We start from the raw sequence: 17,123 nt of genomic DNA on the forward strand, positions 1-17,123 counted from the left end.
CCTTAAAGTGTGTTTCTATCGGATCTTAGCATGCTTTTAATTTTATTCTTTAGATAGTGAACTCGAATAAATACTTATTAAAAGTTATAGACTTGAAGTTATGAGAACTTGACTGCTATTCACAGCTTACAACTTATCTTGGAAAGAAGCGAACGGGTCATGGCAGGACGCGTGGTTAGAGAAGGGAACCATTATCCAGGGCGCCCAGGAGTACACGCTGCAGGGCCTGAAGTGCGGCACGAAGTACGCGCTGCGGATGACCGCGGCCAACAGCGTGGGCGCCAGCCAGCCGGCTTACATCGACGCCACTACCCTAGGAGGAGGTACGAAAAATTTAACCTGTATTATAAATATTATAATCAGGGCCCGTACATTCCATGCCGTTGACGCAAAAATGACGTAATTTAATATACAGGGAGTTTTTTTATAACACTACAAAATTTAGATAGCTAATCTATTGACGTGTAGAAAAATAAATACTTATACGTAAAGTACACTTTTAAAAATCAAAAATATGTATTATTTTATTAAATAATACATAAAATTATTAACAAACAATATTATTATTATTTTATTATTAATTAACAAAGTATTATTTAGTTAAGTGACAATAAGATGCAAGTCAGACGTTTCAGTATTGATTGTCAAGAATCTATACCAGTTAACTAAAGAGGTTGACAAATAATTGATTATTGCGAAGACTAATTTTAATCATACTCTATGTAGCGTGACGTCATTTCTCCGTCAACGGCATGACATGTATGGGCCCTGTTTATAATGTTGATGCATTGCAGCGGAATCTGCTTTCCCGTGTTGTATACATTTCCGTTTAGTGTTAATGTTTAGGAAGACATCACCCGAAATTATTGAGAAACAAGCTTCAAGCTAAATCCCTCCGATAAAAGTGGCTCTGTACCTACTACACTGTAGTCTATGTGAATAGTGTACACCGTGGATAATGTTCTGTTATTTTTAAATACCGTTTCGGAGGCAAACAAGCATAGGTACGGTACATGCCGCCTACTATTAAGCCACTGAACCTTTATAAATCTTTTCACTTTTTTTTGATAGAACCTCACTCTTCCTCTCATAAAGTTTACTTCAAGCCAAATCATCAAAACAGGTTACTGTTTTGATGATTTGTATTGTATTTATTTCTGCTTTTCAGTACCTGTTGCTCCAACCAGCACTGAATGGTTTTGGAGTAATTCCTCCCATATTTTCATACAGTTGAGTGGCTGGGACGACAATGGTTGTGAAATCATTAAATGGGAGGTGGAATATAGAGAATTTACAAGTAAAGTTTGGAAGAAGACCGAGAACCGACTCGTAAGTTAAATTTTTTCTCATTGATATTGCAACAAATAATATATTATAGTGCGAACAAACTACTAGTTTAATCACAATACGATTGATAGTCACGATAGTCGTCTAATTTAGAATTATGAGTTGGGCTAATTAAATGTTTAAAATAGAGAAGGCATGTTACATCTGTATATGAGTCAGTTACTAAAAGTTTCCTTTTCACAAACTTTTAGGTATATTTAACTTGTCCTGTTAGTTATTTTGTTACTTTGGGTCAAATATTGGAAGCCATGTCCCACTTCCCGATTTCCAATTGAGCTAAAATTTAGCACACGTACGTAAACCGGATGACAATACAATATTATGATGACATGGAGCTGTTCTGATGATGGAGACACGAGGTGGCCATAGAAACTCTGTGTTAAAACAACGCAAACTAATAGTGTTTGGGGCTTTTAGAATTGTCTCAATGACTATTAGTCGCCTTTGGAAAGAAAAGTACAGTCAGCGATAAAAGCTTGTACCAAAAACAATATTTTTTTTGTCAAAAACTTTTTTATGTTTTAGCCATCGTTGGACCAGGTTTGGAATCACTACGCCGCTACTTCAGTGCTAAACCAGCCGAACTCTTTTGTGATAGCCGATCTTAGCCCAGCACAATGGTACCAGATCAAAATAACTGCTGAAAATTCCGCCGGTGCAACTACTTCAATATTTTCTTTTGCTACGACTACTTTATTAGGAGGTAACACATTGCATAATACTACCGCTCGTTTTTTGTAATGTTAAAGTTTGCATGAGAATTGGGGGTCTAAGTATATGTGAGGAGCTTTTATTCAAAACCTGATTAGTCATACTTACTTACTCCTCTGGCGCAGCGACCCAAAGTGTGTCTTGGCCTCCAACACGACTGCTCGCCACCGATCCCGGTCCTGTGCAGTTTCTCGCCAGTCTTCAACCTGGAACTCGCGCAGATCCGTGTCCACCACATCCGCCCATCGATACCTAGGTCGACCGGCCGGGCGGCGTGCTGTCGGTTTTCCCTCAAACGCTCTTTTCACCGCCCGAAAAAAAAATCATAAAAAAAAGTCAGTTAATCATAAGTAAGTTTGTCATAAAAAATCGAAATTAAGTTAATGTTATCAATCAGACCATAGAAAATTAAAAAATAGCCCTATATAAAAAGTGCTGTCACTGCATACTTAAATGTTATTTTCCCGTAGTATTTTGTTTTTGTATATCGGGATCATATTATGCAAAAAGAGTTTCGATAAGTGTTTTGTCACTTCAGCCAATCGCTAACAGTCTGTTGCCGCCATTGTGCTTATGGAGAAAACACTTTTTGTTTGGTTTGATGTAAACTTTTTCAAAGTACCCTTACGTCAAACCGAAAAATTGATTTGGTGTTACGAACAAAATATGATTTCTCCTTATAACGTTCATGCATAGAAGGTTTTGTCCAAAATATCCAAGCAACACATGATTTGTCCATTTTTAAATCACAAAAATTTTAGTTAATATGTATGGGTAGTTATTCTAAATAATTTAAAAATGGTATTAGTCTGCAATAATATTTTTAATTACAACGCAAACTTTCAGTAGTATCTTTGTAACACGAAATAACAGTTTTTTCCATTTATCTCAGTTTGACATCACGGTGACAAATCAGATTTTGAATCATCTTCTCAGTTATGGAGTGTGGAATAAAAGGAGCAACACTTCTATGTATGAAAAGTGTCCATCAATAAACATTAAATAGGCGGCGCCACAATACACCGAAATAAAATATCATAGACCTAGTATTTATATAGATGTGCTATTCGCGTGCGCTCGTGAGTGACAGAACATACGCAATGCGACAAAATTAAAAAAAAAAAAAAAACATTTTAACATTCCTGACAACATACCCAAAACAACTTACGTAATTTGGTCGGGTTATTTGTTGCCCCATTTCATCTCTATATATGGTATAATAACCTCTATGGTTCATGTAATCCATGAGCCTACCTAGCGCCACCGGAGAGATTAAGAACTATTATTTAAACCTGAAAGCTGGTCACTTTTGCAATAGTTCTTTCTGCCATAAGAGATTTTTCTACTTTTAATTCCACACTTCATATCCTCAGTTCTCATGTATATCGCCAAGTGGTAATGTTGTTTAAAATTGTGTATTGAATATGTAGGTTGTTATCTATGAAAGTTATTAGTGTTAAAATAAAAAGCTAAAGTGTTCGTAACTAATAACCTATTACAGAAAATGTGAATTTATTGCAAAATATAATGTGTTTTAAATCAAAGTTAATAGGTAAAACAAATTTAGTGCACAGTCGGATTCGTAACCAAAATATAAAGTAAGTAATTAATTCATTCGTTTCAGAATCTATAGGGCCGCCCTCGGATTTCCTAGACCTCAACATGTTGGTCATCATCTGTAGCTCTATTTTGTTAACAATTTGTACGTTTACCTGCATCTACATACTTATCAAAAGACACAAGTAAGTTATACACGAGGATGAATCTCCCCGAACTTATATTACCGAACTGATATATCCCGAACTTTTTTGGAACGTGTGGGTTTTTTTCAATAGTAAAACTACATTATTGTGAAACGGAACGTACTTGATCATGTTCATGTATGAAAATACAAGTAATAGAACTATGCATGGCTTTTCTAAAATGATTTACAATTGTATACTATTTAACCTAATCTGCATCGAAAAATACAACTTCAGCTACTTTTCCCGTTACTCTCTAATTAATGAGTATCTCTTCTTGGTTAATAAATATTTTTTCCTTTTTGTTACCTTATATTTATTTTACAGCATCTAGTACCAACTCGTAATAATACCACCATTATGTTATAACGTTAGCAAACATGATGACTGATATAGTCTAACTTTTCGTGAAATGTAAAATAGATCACGTCTTTTTAGTATATGGTTTTCTCACTGTGTTTGTTTTAATTCTGCAGCCAGCAGCGCATGACCGAATACCGAAACTCTTTGACGGCCGAGTGCAAGTCTGAGCGCAGCAACGTTACCGTTAACACGCCACAGAGCGTCCCCACTGAAATGAACAACAGGGTTTACAGTACTCCAGTACATTTGACTGCTGATAGCAAGCATGGTATGTTGCATCTCCAATAATCATTCTTCTAAACTTATATGTTGTGCGGAAAGACAAAAATATAAATGCTGTTGTTGAATTAGTATATTATAAAATAGGATGACACAGAAGAAGGCAATTAATGTAAATGATTAATATGTAACTTTATGCTGTTTTCTAGAACTGTACGAAATAAGTCCGTACGCGCAGTTCGCGATCGGCTTCAGAACCTTCGGGCATGTGGACAACCAAGAAGTCCCAAGTAGAGTGCATCTACCGAGCAACAGCAAATCGCGATATGATAGCGGTGAGTAGTCAGAACCTGACTTGATGATAATTAGACAAACTGTCATACATACATCTTTCAAATAAAAAAATATAAATTTCTAAATCTGTAATATTAGTATTTAAAATAAACACCAACCATATCTAGTTGGTTCTAAGAATAATTTATTCATCTGTTCCATTATAGACACAAAAACATAAAAGTCAAAGAAATCAGATTCCCTTTGGGAGCGTAGGTTCGTATCCTGCCGGCTGCGCCATGTAATATTAGTATTTAAAATAAACAACAACCATACTCTACAAAATCAACCTAGTTGCCTTCGAGAAATCGGGGATAATGCATTAAAAACGTTGACATATATATCTAAGGACGGGCCTTACGGGCACTAAGAATGGTGCTAGTTCAGTGGTGTCATTCACGAATTCGAGCCAATCGTGCAGTCTAGCGCAACTAGATGCGACCAATCGCGCGCGTGATGCGAAATCATCAACCAATCGCGTTGTGGCTTTAAACTGCACGATTGGCTCGAATTCGTGTGCGTGCGTAACACCGCTGTACTGGCCCTATTCTCATTGCCCGTAAGGCCCGTCCTTAGATATATATGTCAATAATTAAAAATCTATCTCCTCTGAAAACTGAGTTTAAAAATGTATTTTATTTTACAGAAACAAGTTTTCAAATGCGCTCCGAATCTGAAGAAAGTGATTGCATATCACGGACAACTACATTAAAAAGCGTTCCAAGAAGTGAGTCTCAATTATAGCAATCAATATGAATCCGACTACGAACACATATTATCTAATATCTATCTAGATAGAAGAATTTGTAAGGCTACGAACTACTTTAACCACACACTATCCGCGGCGGACGACTGTCAGCCACCTGCGACCGATAACAGATGATAATTTGTTCGTAAATGTGTTATGTGGTAGGTCTGGGTCACCCGCTCTACGCGACGTCGACTTGTGGCGGACCAAGGTCACCCGTCGCGGACGGCGTCCGGCATATAATCATAGCGTAAGGGCACATTCCCGTAGGGTCGACCCGAATGAGCCCGATAGAGTCCTACGCTTGACACTGTAAGAGCCATTTTAGTAATTTCACAGAATTAGCGATTTTGTGTAAAAAAAAACTTGCAAGGTTTTTCGAAAAACGTTAGGTGATACACAAGAGGTTTACGTCTATTTTTTTTATTAATCGACAGTTAATATATTTGATATTGTTATTTATTACTTTTCGAGATACATTTTGTACCTAACGGTATATTTATTAAAAGACTACCCCAAGTGCAGTATTCTGAAGCAGAAAACTCATTTCGAACTCGATGAGTTCCCGTTATATTAAATAATCTAAAAATACTGTTTGATCATTTTGTTTGACAAAAAGTCCGTTTAAATGCACATGCATTGACATGCATTGTAATCAATTTTATCGACTTATACTCGTAATATGGAAACTTTTTGTTTTAGTTAAGACATACAGTAAAATGCCTTACAATATGCCAAGCATTATAGTGTACTAGCGACCCGCTGCGGCTTTGCATGGGTTACAAAAAACCTTAATAAATTAATCTATTGAGAGCTGAAAACTGCATGAAAATCTGTTCAGTAGTTTTTGAGTTTATCGCGAACATACAACACAGACAGACGCGGCGGGGGACTGTGTTTTATAAGATGTAGTGATATCCACTCAAAACCCTTAACGCTGAATTTATTGAACATCTAGTAGCAGTTTACTACATTTCACTTACATTAAAATGGTTCCCAAAGGATTATGCACTTAAAGTAAAATTAATATGAAAATCTTGAAATTTGTGGTATTATCGATAAATACAGTTCTATGAATCGACTTAGCATTAAAAATTATGCACGATACTGTAAAATACCGAAAGTCACAAAATAGTAAATTTTGATATAAGTGTGCTACATTGGTTCGTACGAGCTGCAAGCGAGCGCGCAATAAGGAAGCCGATGTGTGTAATGACTAATGCACACGCGTTTCATACGACGTTCTTCAACACACTTGCGATGAAAAAAAAATAATTTTTTTAGGCCTTTGTAAATAAGTTAGAACCTTGATTTTTTTTTTGAAAATGTATTGCTATTAGTGCCATGTATAATCCGAATTTCAAAGAAATCTAACCATTAGTTTAGCTTAGAAAAATTAAAAAAGATTATATATATATATTTTTTTTTTATCCAAACCAAGGGGATTCCAGGCTTGAAATATTGTAAAATGATATCTTATAATAAGACCAATTAACGCTTCTAAGAAAGGTATACATTTCAGCCAGGGGCAGTTTCACTATAGGATTGCGGCTAGACCCTTTGTCATTCTTCCTGCCTGCCGCCCCTCGCCCCGCCGCTGGCGGTCCCGCCGGGCCCCGGCAGGGGGCGGTGGGGCGCCGGCGCCCGCCAGTCCGCATTGTAAAATCTACTCGACTAATTTAAGAAGGCTCCACTTCCATACATATTATATGAGCAATCAGTTACCTTCTTAAGTCGCTCGGATTATCATTAATTACCTAACAAGTGCTATAATAGTATGAAAAAGCACGCGTGTTTAATATCTAGGAGCTATCTAGGAGCTCATCATCTAAAAGCGGTTCAATAACTTCCATGTTGCGAGCAAGTGTGTTGAAAAAGGGATTTACACTGTTACCTACTCGTATGCCTCTCAGGTACGGAGTAGCACTTGCAGTGTAGATATACGAGTAGTAGGTACCTACCTACAGGGACCGTGCGCGTTGGAGGGTCTGCCATCTTGTGGCCTGAATCGGAACCATAAACATGTACATGTACACGTCACGCGTTTTCTTGTGCATAGTAAGTGCTGCCATCTTGTGGGCTACATTGGAGCAATAAACATCACATTTACGCCTCGCGCCAAAAAATCTGACGGTTCCTGTGCTGCCTCCTACAGTTCATGCACGCTCCCTATTGATGGACTACTGTCTTAATGATGTTATTAATTAGTTCTTCCTGTTACGTAGCAAGCCTAATCGTCCATGTTATTATCCATCCTTGTTGGTTTTCTTGTATCATTAAATGGCTGTTTTTTTTTTTCAGAAGGCTGTAGAGTTCCGCATCATAGGTAGCCGACGCCTACATTAAACTAGTCAACAAAATAATTATATCCCAAAAGGTTGTGTTGCCAAACTCACAACGAGTTTTGGATATTAGGTACTTTCATAAAACAAATGCAAATAAGGTAACTATAATGGTTTAAGGTGCAGTGAGTTCAGGTCCTCTTCCGAACGCAGCTCGCCGAGCACTCAGCGGACGGCCGTGCGTGGCTGGGATTGCGAATATCATTGTTATTAAATTATTAGTTTTAGTTATTTTATCTACACACTGTATACACATATCATAAACCCTCTATGAATCCTCCAAAGTCCGTAAATAATGGCTAACATTACGATAAGCTGTTTTGTTACAACAAATTTCTTATCTGTGATGATGTTGTAATAGCTTCATAACTACATCAAAATTGATGTGGTTATACATTCAAATTTGGAACACCTCGAAAAAAAAAGCAATTCGATTTGACCTCTATTCTAATATTAGTCGAGATGCCTTTTTGTTCTAAATGAAATGTCAATTGCTACAATTTTGACATATCTCGCATGTTAATTTGTATCGAATGATACGGAAATAGGCCCCCGACTCTAGTTTGTCTGTGAATTAAAAAAAACTACGAATGCGTGACATGCGTGAAAAAAGTTTTCTTTTACCGCCATTTGACTTACAGTTATCTTTTAATTAGTTTTAAGTATAAAATTAATATGTTTTGTTGTTTTTAAAGTAACTATTGCAAAAGGGTCGTGTAAAATGAGCGATAAAATTATTTCAGTGACGCCAACAAATATTCGCGAGTTCCGCCAAGAGAGCAAAGATGCTCAACGTTGGCTGTAATTTGGGTTAGTGAATATATCATAAAAAGTTTATAATATGTGTGTAGATAAAATAGTGTATGTAACTGTATATAATTAGGCATCAAAACCCTCGTGTGATCTTTTTAAGAAACTCACTTCGTTGGTTTCTTAAACCCACACTCGTGTTTTTTAATGCCTTTTATTATGTAGGAGTCACATACACTACTATAAAAAGAAATCGATGGTTTCAATAAAAAAACCATAACACATTTTTAGAAGTAATTTTCATGCTAATAGCTTTTGTCCTTAGTTAGTTAGTGCCTTATGGGCATTTTCCGCAAATCGACAACCATTGTGGCTATTTTGCGTGAAACGAGGTATCCCTACTCTAACCACCCTTTAGCTTTTGCCCTAAAATAGTAACAGTATTTTTAATGTTGCGTCGTAGACCTATGTCCGTGATTTTTGTTTAAACAATTGATGCAACGAAAGTTGCTTAATTAGGTTTGGAAACAATGAAGTTACTAGAAAAAGGCCTCACGATTTTTGCCACGGTATTTTGATCAAAAAAGCGCTACGATTTTTCAAAAACACTGCTGGTTGAAACCACTGCACCTTAAGAAAATCATTTTTTAGGTGATTTCTAATCAGAGTCATGAGGATTCTTGATAAAAATAAAGAAAATAAGTGTCCCTAAATGTGGGTTTTACAAACAAAATGTGTGTCAAGTTTGTGACGGTCCATACAAAATGTGAAAATGCGTCACAAAACTGACAAAAAATACGTAATTTTCAGTAGAACTAATCCAAAATTTTAAATTTTTTGAAAAAGTAAATAAATGGTTCTGGTAATGCCCAAATAAATTAGATTTTTTTATGTTGTATTTTTTCTAATTATGACTTAATTTCGGGTTATGTAGTTGGGTATAGATACTTTTCTACTAACAAACGCCATTGATGTGGTTTTTTTATATAATATCTTTAATAAAATAAGTATTATATATATATAATAAGTAACTAGTTTTGTATCATTGTTTTCATCATTTTTTTCCAAATCGTTTTAAAACATCGTGGATATACTTATCATGTTTATGTGGTTAAAAACTGTCAATTGCTCACTACCTACGAGGGCTCTACGCCTAGGTTTATGTTCCTTTGACAGATCATTTAATAATTTGGAAATAGTTTGTCTTTGGTACCGTTCGCCAATTTACAAACGACGCCAAGGAGTAGACCACAACAGATAAAAAAATGCACTTTCATTTTACTTAGCAAGTGAAAATAGTTGAAACAACTAGGTATCTCTGTGGGGCTATCTGCGTAAGCTGTCAGTGTTTAGCCCCATTGGCAAGCGACAAAATAAAGCAAAATTATAGGAGCTCACATTCGGGTTTAGTACAAAATTAACCCAAAATACTACCAAAAATATCAAGACGCATAAAGTAGTGCAAAACACTGTACCACAATTGTCTTTCCAATCTAGTCAAAAATAGTTTATATCGTGTAACAAACTGATTTTATGGGAAGTCATCTCTAAGAGGTGGTTATTCAAATGTAAATAATTGAAACAATTAGTTAGGTACAATTTTATTATTAATGTTACTTGATAAAAAACAGTAGTGTAACATACGTACCAAAAGAAAAATATCATAGTAGTCCGTATACACTTTTGTTTTGATTGCGATCAACTTTTGATAGGTATTTTACAACAACTTCTTTTTGCAAGCTGTGTAAATCAGGATTTGTCATTCTGAAAATCTTTGTTTCATTAAAATTTATAAACTACTTGACAGTAGGTTCTGTACTTATTTAATTATGTGATTGACCGAGCGTTGCGAAGGCTTCCGTTTCAGCTTGAGTAAAAATACTTTCGTATGTCCGGATATTCTCCTCTACAGATCTCAGTTCTCAACCGATTCTGGTGAAATTTTGTCAGCGGATTTGATGATTAAATAGATTTTTTTTTGTTGATTCAATTTATGGATTTTTTTTAAACGGCGGAGCCATACATTTATTCAGTTTTAGATTGTGCTCGCGACATTTGATTAAGCTCACAGAGCAACGTTAAATGACAGCGTTAAATCAAATAGGTACTTATATATTTTTTTTATAAAATCAAACCTACTTTTGTTGGAAACTGAATGATATAAATATATTTGAAACGTAAATTTTAAGTAACATCACCTTTATATAAATCATCTTAAAACTTGCAAACGGTGGGCGTTTTCTGCTTTTTAGTGATTTTTCGCAATAAAACTGTATACGGACTCGAACTGTTTTATTTTATTTTTCATAAATATTTTTTGTCTGTGTTATTCATGAAATCAACGTTTGTGCTCAATTATTTAAAATAGTTAAAATTGTACTTGCTATTTACTGAGCGAATGACATTAATTGTTTCCTTGGATAAAGGGGAGTTGTTAAACTAACATGTAAGAAAAAGGGTCTTTGCCAAATTATTATTATTATTATATAAATGCGATGCATTGTAATCATACGTTGCTGTTAATGTGTTTATTTAAGTAGTCGATGAAAATTATCTTCAAAAAGACTGATTGTTTAAAATTTATTTTCTTATATTTAATGTATACATATAAAATTTCGGAAATAAAAATATTAATGTTAGAATTCATACATGGTAGTTTTATTTTAATTAATCGTAAGTGGGATACTTAGTTCCCTGAGATTATATATAAAAATCAAGAGTGAGAATGTAAGTAAAGTTACAATATTTTTGGACAGTTTTTAAAGCGTCTGGTAATAGTTATCGCCGGCGGAAATGGTCTGGTCAGGGATCGGAAACCGGTATTTTTTGTATGGGAACGAAAACGGTATTTTTTCGTTCTTTGTTAATTACTTCATTTCTAATTAGGCAATCTAATAATACGAAGTCGTTATCTGAAAACACAACTGAGTCCTACATTTAGAGTATAAAATAAACCGAAATATATAGTTATTTCGATGTTTTGCAAAAAACCGGTTCCGATCCCTGGGTCTGGTAACGTTGATTATCAATTTTTAACAATGTTTTCTAAAACATACATAAAAATCAGCCATGAGAATATTGAGAAAAGTAAGTAATATTTTTACCAACCCTTAGCACCTTGTACCGGACAAATGGCCGTCGGGCCAATATAGTAAGTATGCAGGCATTAAAAGTACATACTAACACTATATTATCCCATACATTTTATTCATGAGAAAATAAGTAAGGTCTGGCGGCTCTGGGATCTTGCTCTATTGCCTAGGTATATATTAACAATACGAGGTGTACAATCAAGGAATTAAATGTCAGTACCATTTCGAACCTCATCACAGTGACAATAGTATGAGGTCCCTAGCGATTGTCATATCGATTGTCATTGTGACAAGGTACAAAGTAGTACCGAAATTCGATTCTTCTACTGTACCAGTGAAATCTACGGGTATTCTGTATAACTATTACAAACTCTAGTATGTTAAAATCGCGATAATAGTCTACTATATTTAGAACTTATTCTAGCAAAAACGAGAGATTGATAAAATGAAACATCGATAAACCTGTTACTCGTATCGATAAGCAAAGCGAGTCAGTATCTCACACAAACGTTACAAGAATAGGAATTAAATACGAATAGACATATAACTTTCCTTACTATATCGAACCTGAGTATAAAAACGAATATAATATAAAATTACTAATATGTTAGAGAAGATACGCTAACTAAGTGGCCAGTATTTCGAGGTAGCTCTCATATTTAAATCTGCTAGCATTTTCTATAGAGTTGAAATACCTTTATATCGATAACAGGTACGTCGATATTTCATTTTGGCAGTCCCCTGTTTTTGATAGAAACATTTCTAGTTACCAAAGTACTATCTAATTATCTAATAATCTATAATAGAGTCATATCATGAGCACGAGTTGTATACGGGTATATCTGTGGTATTACGAACGTAATGAATGACCATTACGTTTTTCGTTAATTTTGCATCTGCTTTAGTAGGTGTTACCCTCCTAAAGCATGAAATACCTGACAAGGCTTTTTAGCAATTAGGAATTAGAATAATTTTCAATAGTCCAAAAGTAGTTCTTTACCAAACAAAATGTCTTTATCGAGCAAAGTTTGAAGTTTATTACGCCTATAGAATCTCTGTTAGAAAGTTTCCATATAAAACAGTTCCTAACTACCAATTTGTTCGGGTAGGCAGTGAGCTGGAAAATTGGCAGAAAACTTAGCTCGGGCCGATGAGGAGGCATCCTAAAATATTGTTAAGGTAACCTTGTAAGCATTTAAAATTGCAAGTGGAACCAGCAATTACTTCAGCAAAGTTTTTCCATACTACGTTTTTATTTAATATTTTTACATTACCTACACAGTACTAGTCAATATTTCTTCAACATAGGTTTAGGTTTAAAGAACTTTATTCTCATAAAGAATTATATAATTCACTTACATGAGAAAATTCACATGTTAAAACTAAGTCTAAGCATACAGTGTACACAAAAAACATAACTATAACAATAATATCGCTCTTAAAGAATTTGCTTTAGTAGTTAGTGTAATCTTTTCATTTAGTTAACACAATTTCATATGAACTACTTCGATTTGAATGACGATTTTTCTACGGTTTGTTTGGTGTATTCCCTTTTTTCCCCACCGGGAACAGATGGGAATAGGTGCATTAATATGAATCATTCCCATCTGTCTCCACCTGATGTATGGCGGCGGTCACGTGGGGCGGGAACAAAGGCGAATACACCGTATGTGACTGGTTCCTTATAAATATAATATCTGGAAAAAATATTGAAAGCTCAAAAATGCGCGCTTTCCCAGAGATAAGACTTAGCTAGATCGATTTTTCGCCCCCGAAAACCCCCATATATAAATATACAATAAGAATTGCTCGTTTAAAGGCATAAGATTAAGCCACAATAGATAATTATAAAGCTGTTTTTATTTATACCACGTCTGTGACAAACAAGCGTACAGCCCGCCTGATGGTAAATGATCACCGTAACATATGCAAGCCTGCAACTTCGCCTTCAAGAACATAAAAACCCCGAATACTCCTTTTTGAAGAACTTTGTGAAAACTCAGGATGCCCAAATGTTTATTTTATTTTATTTTGTTTCATCTTAATATCACATGATTTGTAAATAATTTCATGTCATTTAGGGCCTGTTTCACAATATCCTAGTAAAGTCCTGAATAAGTTACTTGCCTGAACTTATCTGACGAATATAGTCATCATTGGCGTTTTAAAATCTTCATATAATCTTAACTGGTAGATAAAGTACTAAGTTTTGTAGGAAATTTTACAAGGCATTACAGTTAATTTATTTGTCAATTAGGTATCGAATATTTTACTTAGACATTGTGGAATAGGCCCTTAAGGTTTTGAGGAATTGAGAGTGTTATGTTATAACTCTATAAGCTGAAAGAAAAAGATTTAAACATACTTTGAAATAACACCACTCTAATAAAGTAATGGGAAACGTCATTTTACCAAACTATAAGTAAGTCGGATAGGACATGTTGCCAGGCAGAGTAGAGTTACCATCAGGCGGGCCGAATACTTGTTTGACACCGACGTGGTATTCAAAAAAGGCAAAAAGGTTAAAACTTTCAACGGATTTTCAAACCTTGCATTAGAAGTGAGTTAGCTCAAAACTGGCATAAGTTACGTAGAATAGAAGCACTGTGATAATAGCTGAAGATGACGATCCTACGCCTCGTATGTATTTTCATAATAATACACAAATTATAAGACATGGATTATTTCACCTCATAATGAAACTCGTTACTATGAGTATCACTTGTTTCATTGTATTTTTAAATGTGATGCGCATAAGGGACAGGGATTTAAAAATCCTATTTTCTAAGGACGTAGGTTTGGACCGAATCCAATTTGCCGCCCTAGCGCCTTCGTGCCGCTCAAATGTAAATTATACCCGTTTTTGCATTTTCCAGCTTAAGGATATGATTGCTTGAATATTTTAAAATATAAGAGATGCCGCGCAGAATGTTCGGCATGTGATCGTATCAGAGGTTGATATGAAGTCGTCCCCAAAACTCAAATCGCAATTTAGCTAAGACATCTGACAACCCAACCCAAAGGAGAAACTAAGGCCTTAAATTAGTTTAGATATTTAAATTTGGTTTCCTAACAATTATTATCTTCCCCGAACCACTTGCTTGGTAAATATCAACTTTTATTTAATTTGTATGACCTTCAATACTAATAATAATACCAGAGCAGTACTTTATTACCTATGAACTAAGCCCCAAATTGGCTTTCATAGCGCTCAAATTTGTCAAATGTTTGACAACTCCTTGTTTGCATAGCGACAGAATTGTGAACAGAACTACAAGACAAACTTTAACAAGCAATTAAACTGTACCCTCCACAGATTAATTATTTGTTTGCCCAACTAACTGAGAGCTGGATTGGTGTTATGTAACTAGAAGTTCTCGACTTTAAATCAGATAATGCCGCAGAGTGTTGATATAACTGCTTTTCCTTGAAATAATTGTATATTGTATAACTATTATAAAACTTAATGAGATAAATAGATTAGTATATATGCACACAGAAATATTTATTTAAATTTCAAATAATTATAAAGTTCACGTTTTCCAAAGATTCGTCTCTGAATGACTATGCAGTTGTTTGTAATTTATTTATTTATCATTTTAGGTATAGCAAGAAAACCATTTACCTAAAGCATACCAATCCGAATCGACGAGACGTTTTTCAGATTCAAATGGTACTTATAAAAATGATATTAATATGAAACAAAAATACAGACAATTCTTTCAACCCTTAGCCATGTTTTGCGAGGTAGGGTGATTCTTTATATTATTCTGAACATCAATCGACTTTTTTTTTTATGGGACTGCCAGTTTTTTGTGGTTTCGGGGTTGATCTTATATTTAAAGTTGTTCAGCACCTATGACCAAAGAGTTATTAATTTACTGTAGAAGAGTCTAACAAAATCGTGTCTTGAATTTAATAGGTTACTTGGAGCAAATGCTATAGTAAAATCACCACAAGTTAGTTAGGTGCCGTTGAAATATGTGTATCTATTTTTTCTATTCGTTAAATGTAGATATGATCCAAACTTTTACCTTCAATCTACACGATTCCATGGAAATGTTTTGATCTAAGTCACGTGATCTTTGAGTAACATTAGTAGGAACCAGTCCGAAGCTCTATAAGCAACTTTATATTGTCGTAGTTGGAAAGTTGTGGTTGTTCTCGGTTGTTCTATCAGGAAACTCAGGGAACAATTGGACTTGTCCTGGGATTATTCAAATACCTCGATCAACCGCCTCAGAAATAACAGGTAAATTTTAATCTTCTAGAAATATTGCTGAACCGTTGCCGGAAATTTTCTCACAGATGGGTTAAAAATATGCTCATCTGCATCAACTAGATGGTCCGATCAAGTTAAGAAGGCCACCTCAGGCAAACTACATCAAGCGGTGAGGGCTACGGGAGATCGAGACTGATGGAGACAAATCACAGGAGCTGCAAAACCAAGTCTATATATCCAATGATCAATTGACAGATCGACTACTGTTCTATCCAACATTTTATTTTTTATTTTATTTTATTATGGTAACAAACAGTCATTAACATCAAAAGATACAATAAATGGACTACGGAGAAGACAAACAGTGCCGAAACATTTTTCAAGTTATATTGTGGAAACATTATAGGAGTTGATACTGAGTGGAACATAGGTACAAAATTGATAAAAATAAATAAAGGGATTATTCATTCATTAGTTTCCTTAATTCATAACAATTGATATGGTGTAGAACATTGATCATTACTAATTAATTATAATATATCATGAAATAAACAACACAACGTAACAAATAATTACAAACATAAAGATACAATACAAAAAAAGATTAGGTCTGCATTAAAATTATCAAAGAATGAATAATTTAAACATCAATTCAAATTAAGACTAAATTCAAAATAGTCTAAATTATGTCCAATTCATTAGAAAATATTTTTTTAAACATCTGCTAAAAAGTAATATTACCCATAAACTATTGATAGATCGATATACCGATCTTCCGAATAATGTTCGATTGTTGTAACTATTACTAACCGATCAATTATCTCAGCACGATAATCGACGATTGATGATGATGAAAAATAAACTCGGCGACATCTTTCGATAGTCCAGTCGAAAATACCGATAATTGCCCCACCCCGCTATCCTATCCGTTAGATATATATTTACATTTACTTATATCATTACTAACTCAGAAAATATTACAACTACACTTTGTAAGCTATTATGTGGCTACAAATTGGCAAAAACAAAACCCTTATAATTTCGGCATGTCCGTCCGTCCATCCGTCTGTCTCTATGAATGACACAGCCATTTTACTCGAAAACTATTAACTATTTTAATAAAATTTTAAACTAATTTTTAATTTAATTAAATAGATGTCTATGAATCCACTCTATATAGGTTTTGGCCAATCGCGATTATTTGTTCGGAGCGAACTAAATACTTGTGTAAAATTGGATATATTAGACGGTAAA

The 17,123-nt window shown here is 34.6% G+C and overlaps 1 protein-coding gene across 1 annotated transcript in view; it reads left to right on the plus strand.

The window, feature by feature from the left end:
• LOC133516184 (cell adhesion molecule Dscam2-like) overlaps positions 1-8,696 on the plus strand; it is a 118,865-nt gene extending 110,169 nt beyond the window's left edge. Inside the window, exons 28-35 of the mRNA XM_061848969.1 lie at positions 126-323; positions 1,169-1,329; positions 1,873-2,050; positions 3,683-3,800; positions 4,277-4,431; positions 4,592-4,717; positions 5,362-5,442; positions 7,765-8,696. Coding sequence (XP_061704953.1) covers positions 126-323; positions 1,169-1,329; positions 1,873-2,050; positions 3,683-3,800; positions 4,277-4,431; positions 4,592-4,717; positions 5,362-5,442; positions 7,765-7,793 — 1,046 coding nt within the window. The 3' untranslated portion in view covers positions 7,794-8,696. The remainder of the gene's footprint in view (positions 1-125; positions 324-1,168; positions 1,330-1,872; positions 2,051-3,682; positions 3,801-4,276; positions 4,432-4,591; positions 4,718-5,361; positions 5,443-7,764) is intronic.
• Positions 8,697-17,123: the final 8,427 nt, after the last annotated feature.

Source organism: Cydia pomonella, chromosome 3, assembly GCF_033807575.1.
Source record: "Cydia pomonella isolate Wapato2018A chromosome 3, ilCydPomo1, whole genome shotgun sequence".
In the NCBI taxonomy this organism is placed as follows: domain Eukaryota; kingdom Metazoa; phylum Arthropoda; class Insecta; order Lepidoptera; family Tortricidae; genus Cydia; species Cydia pomonella.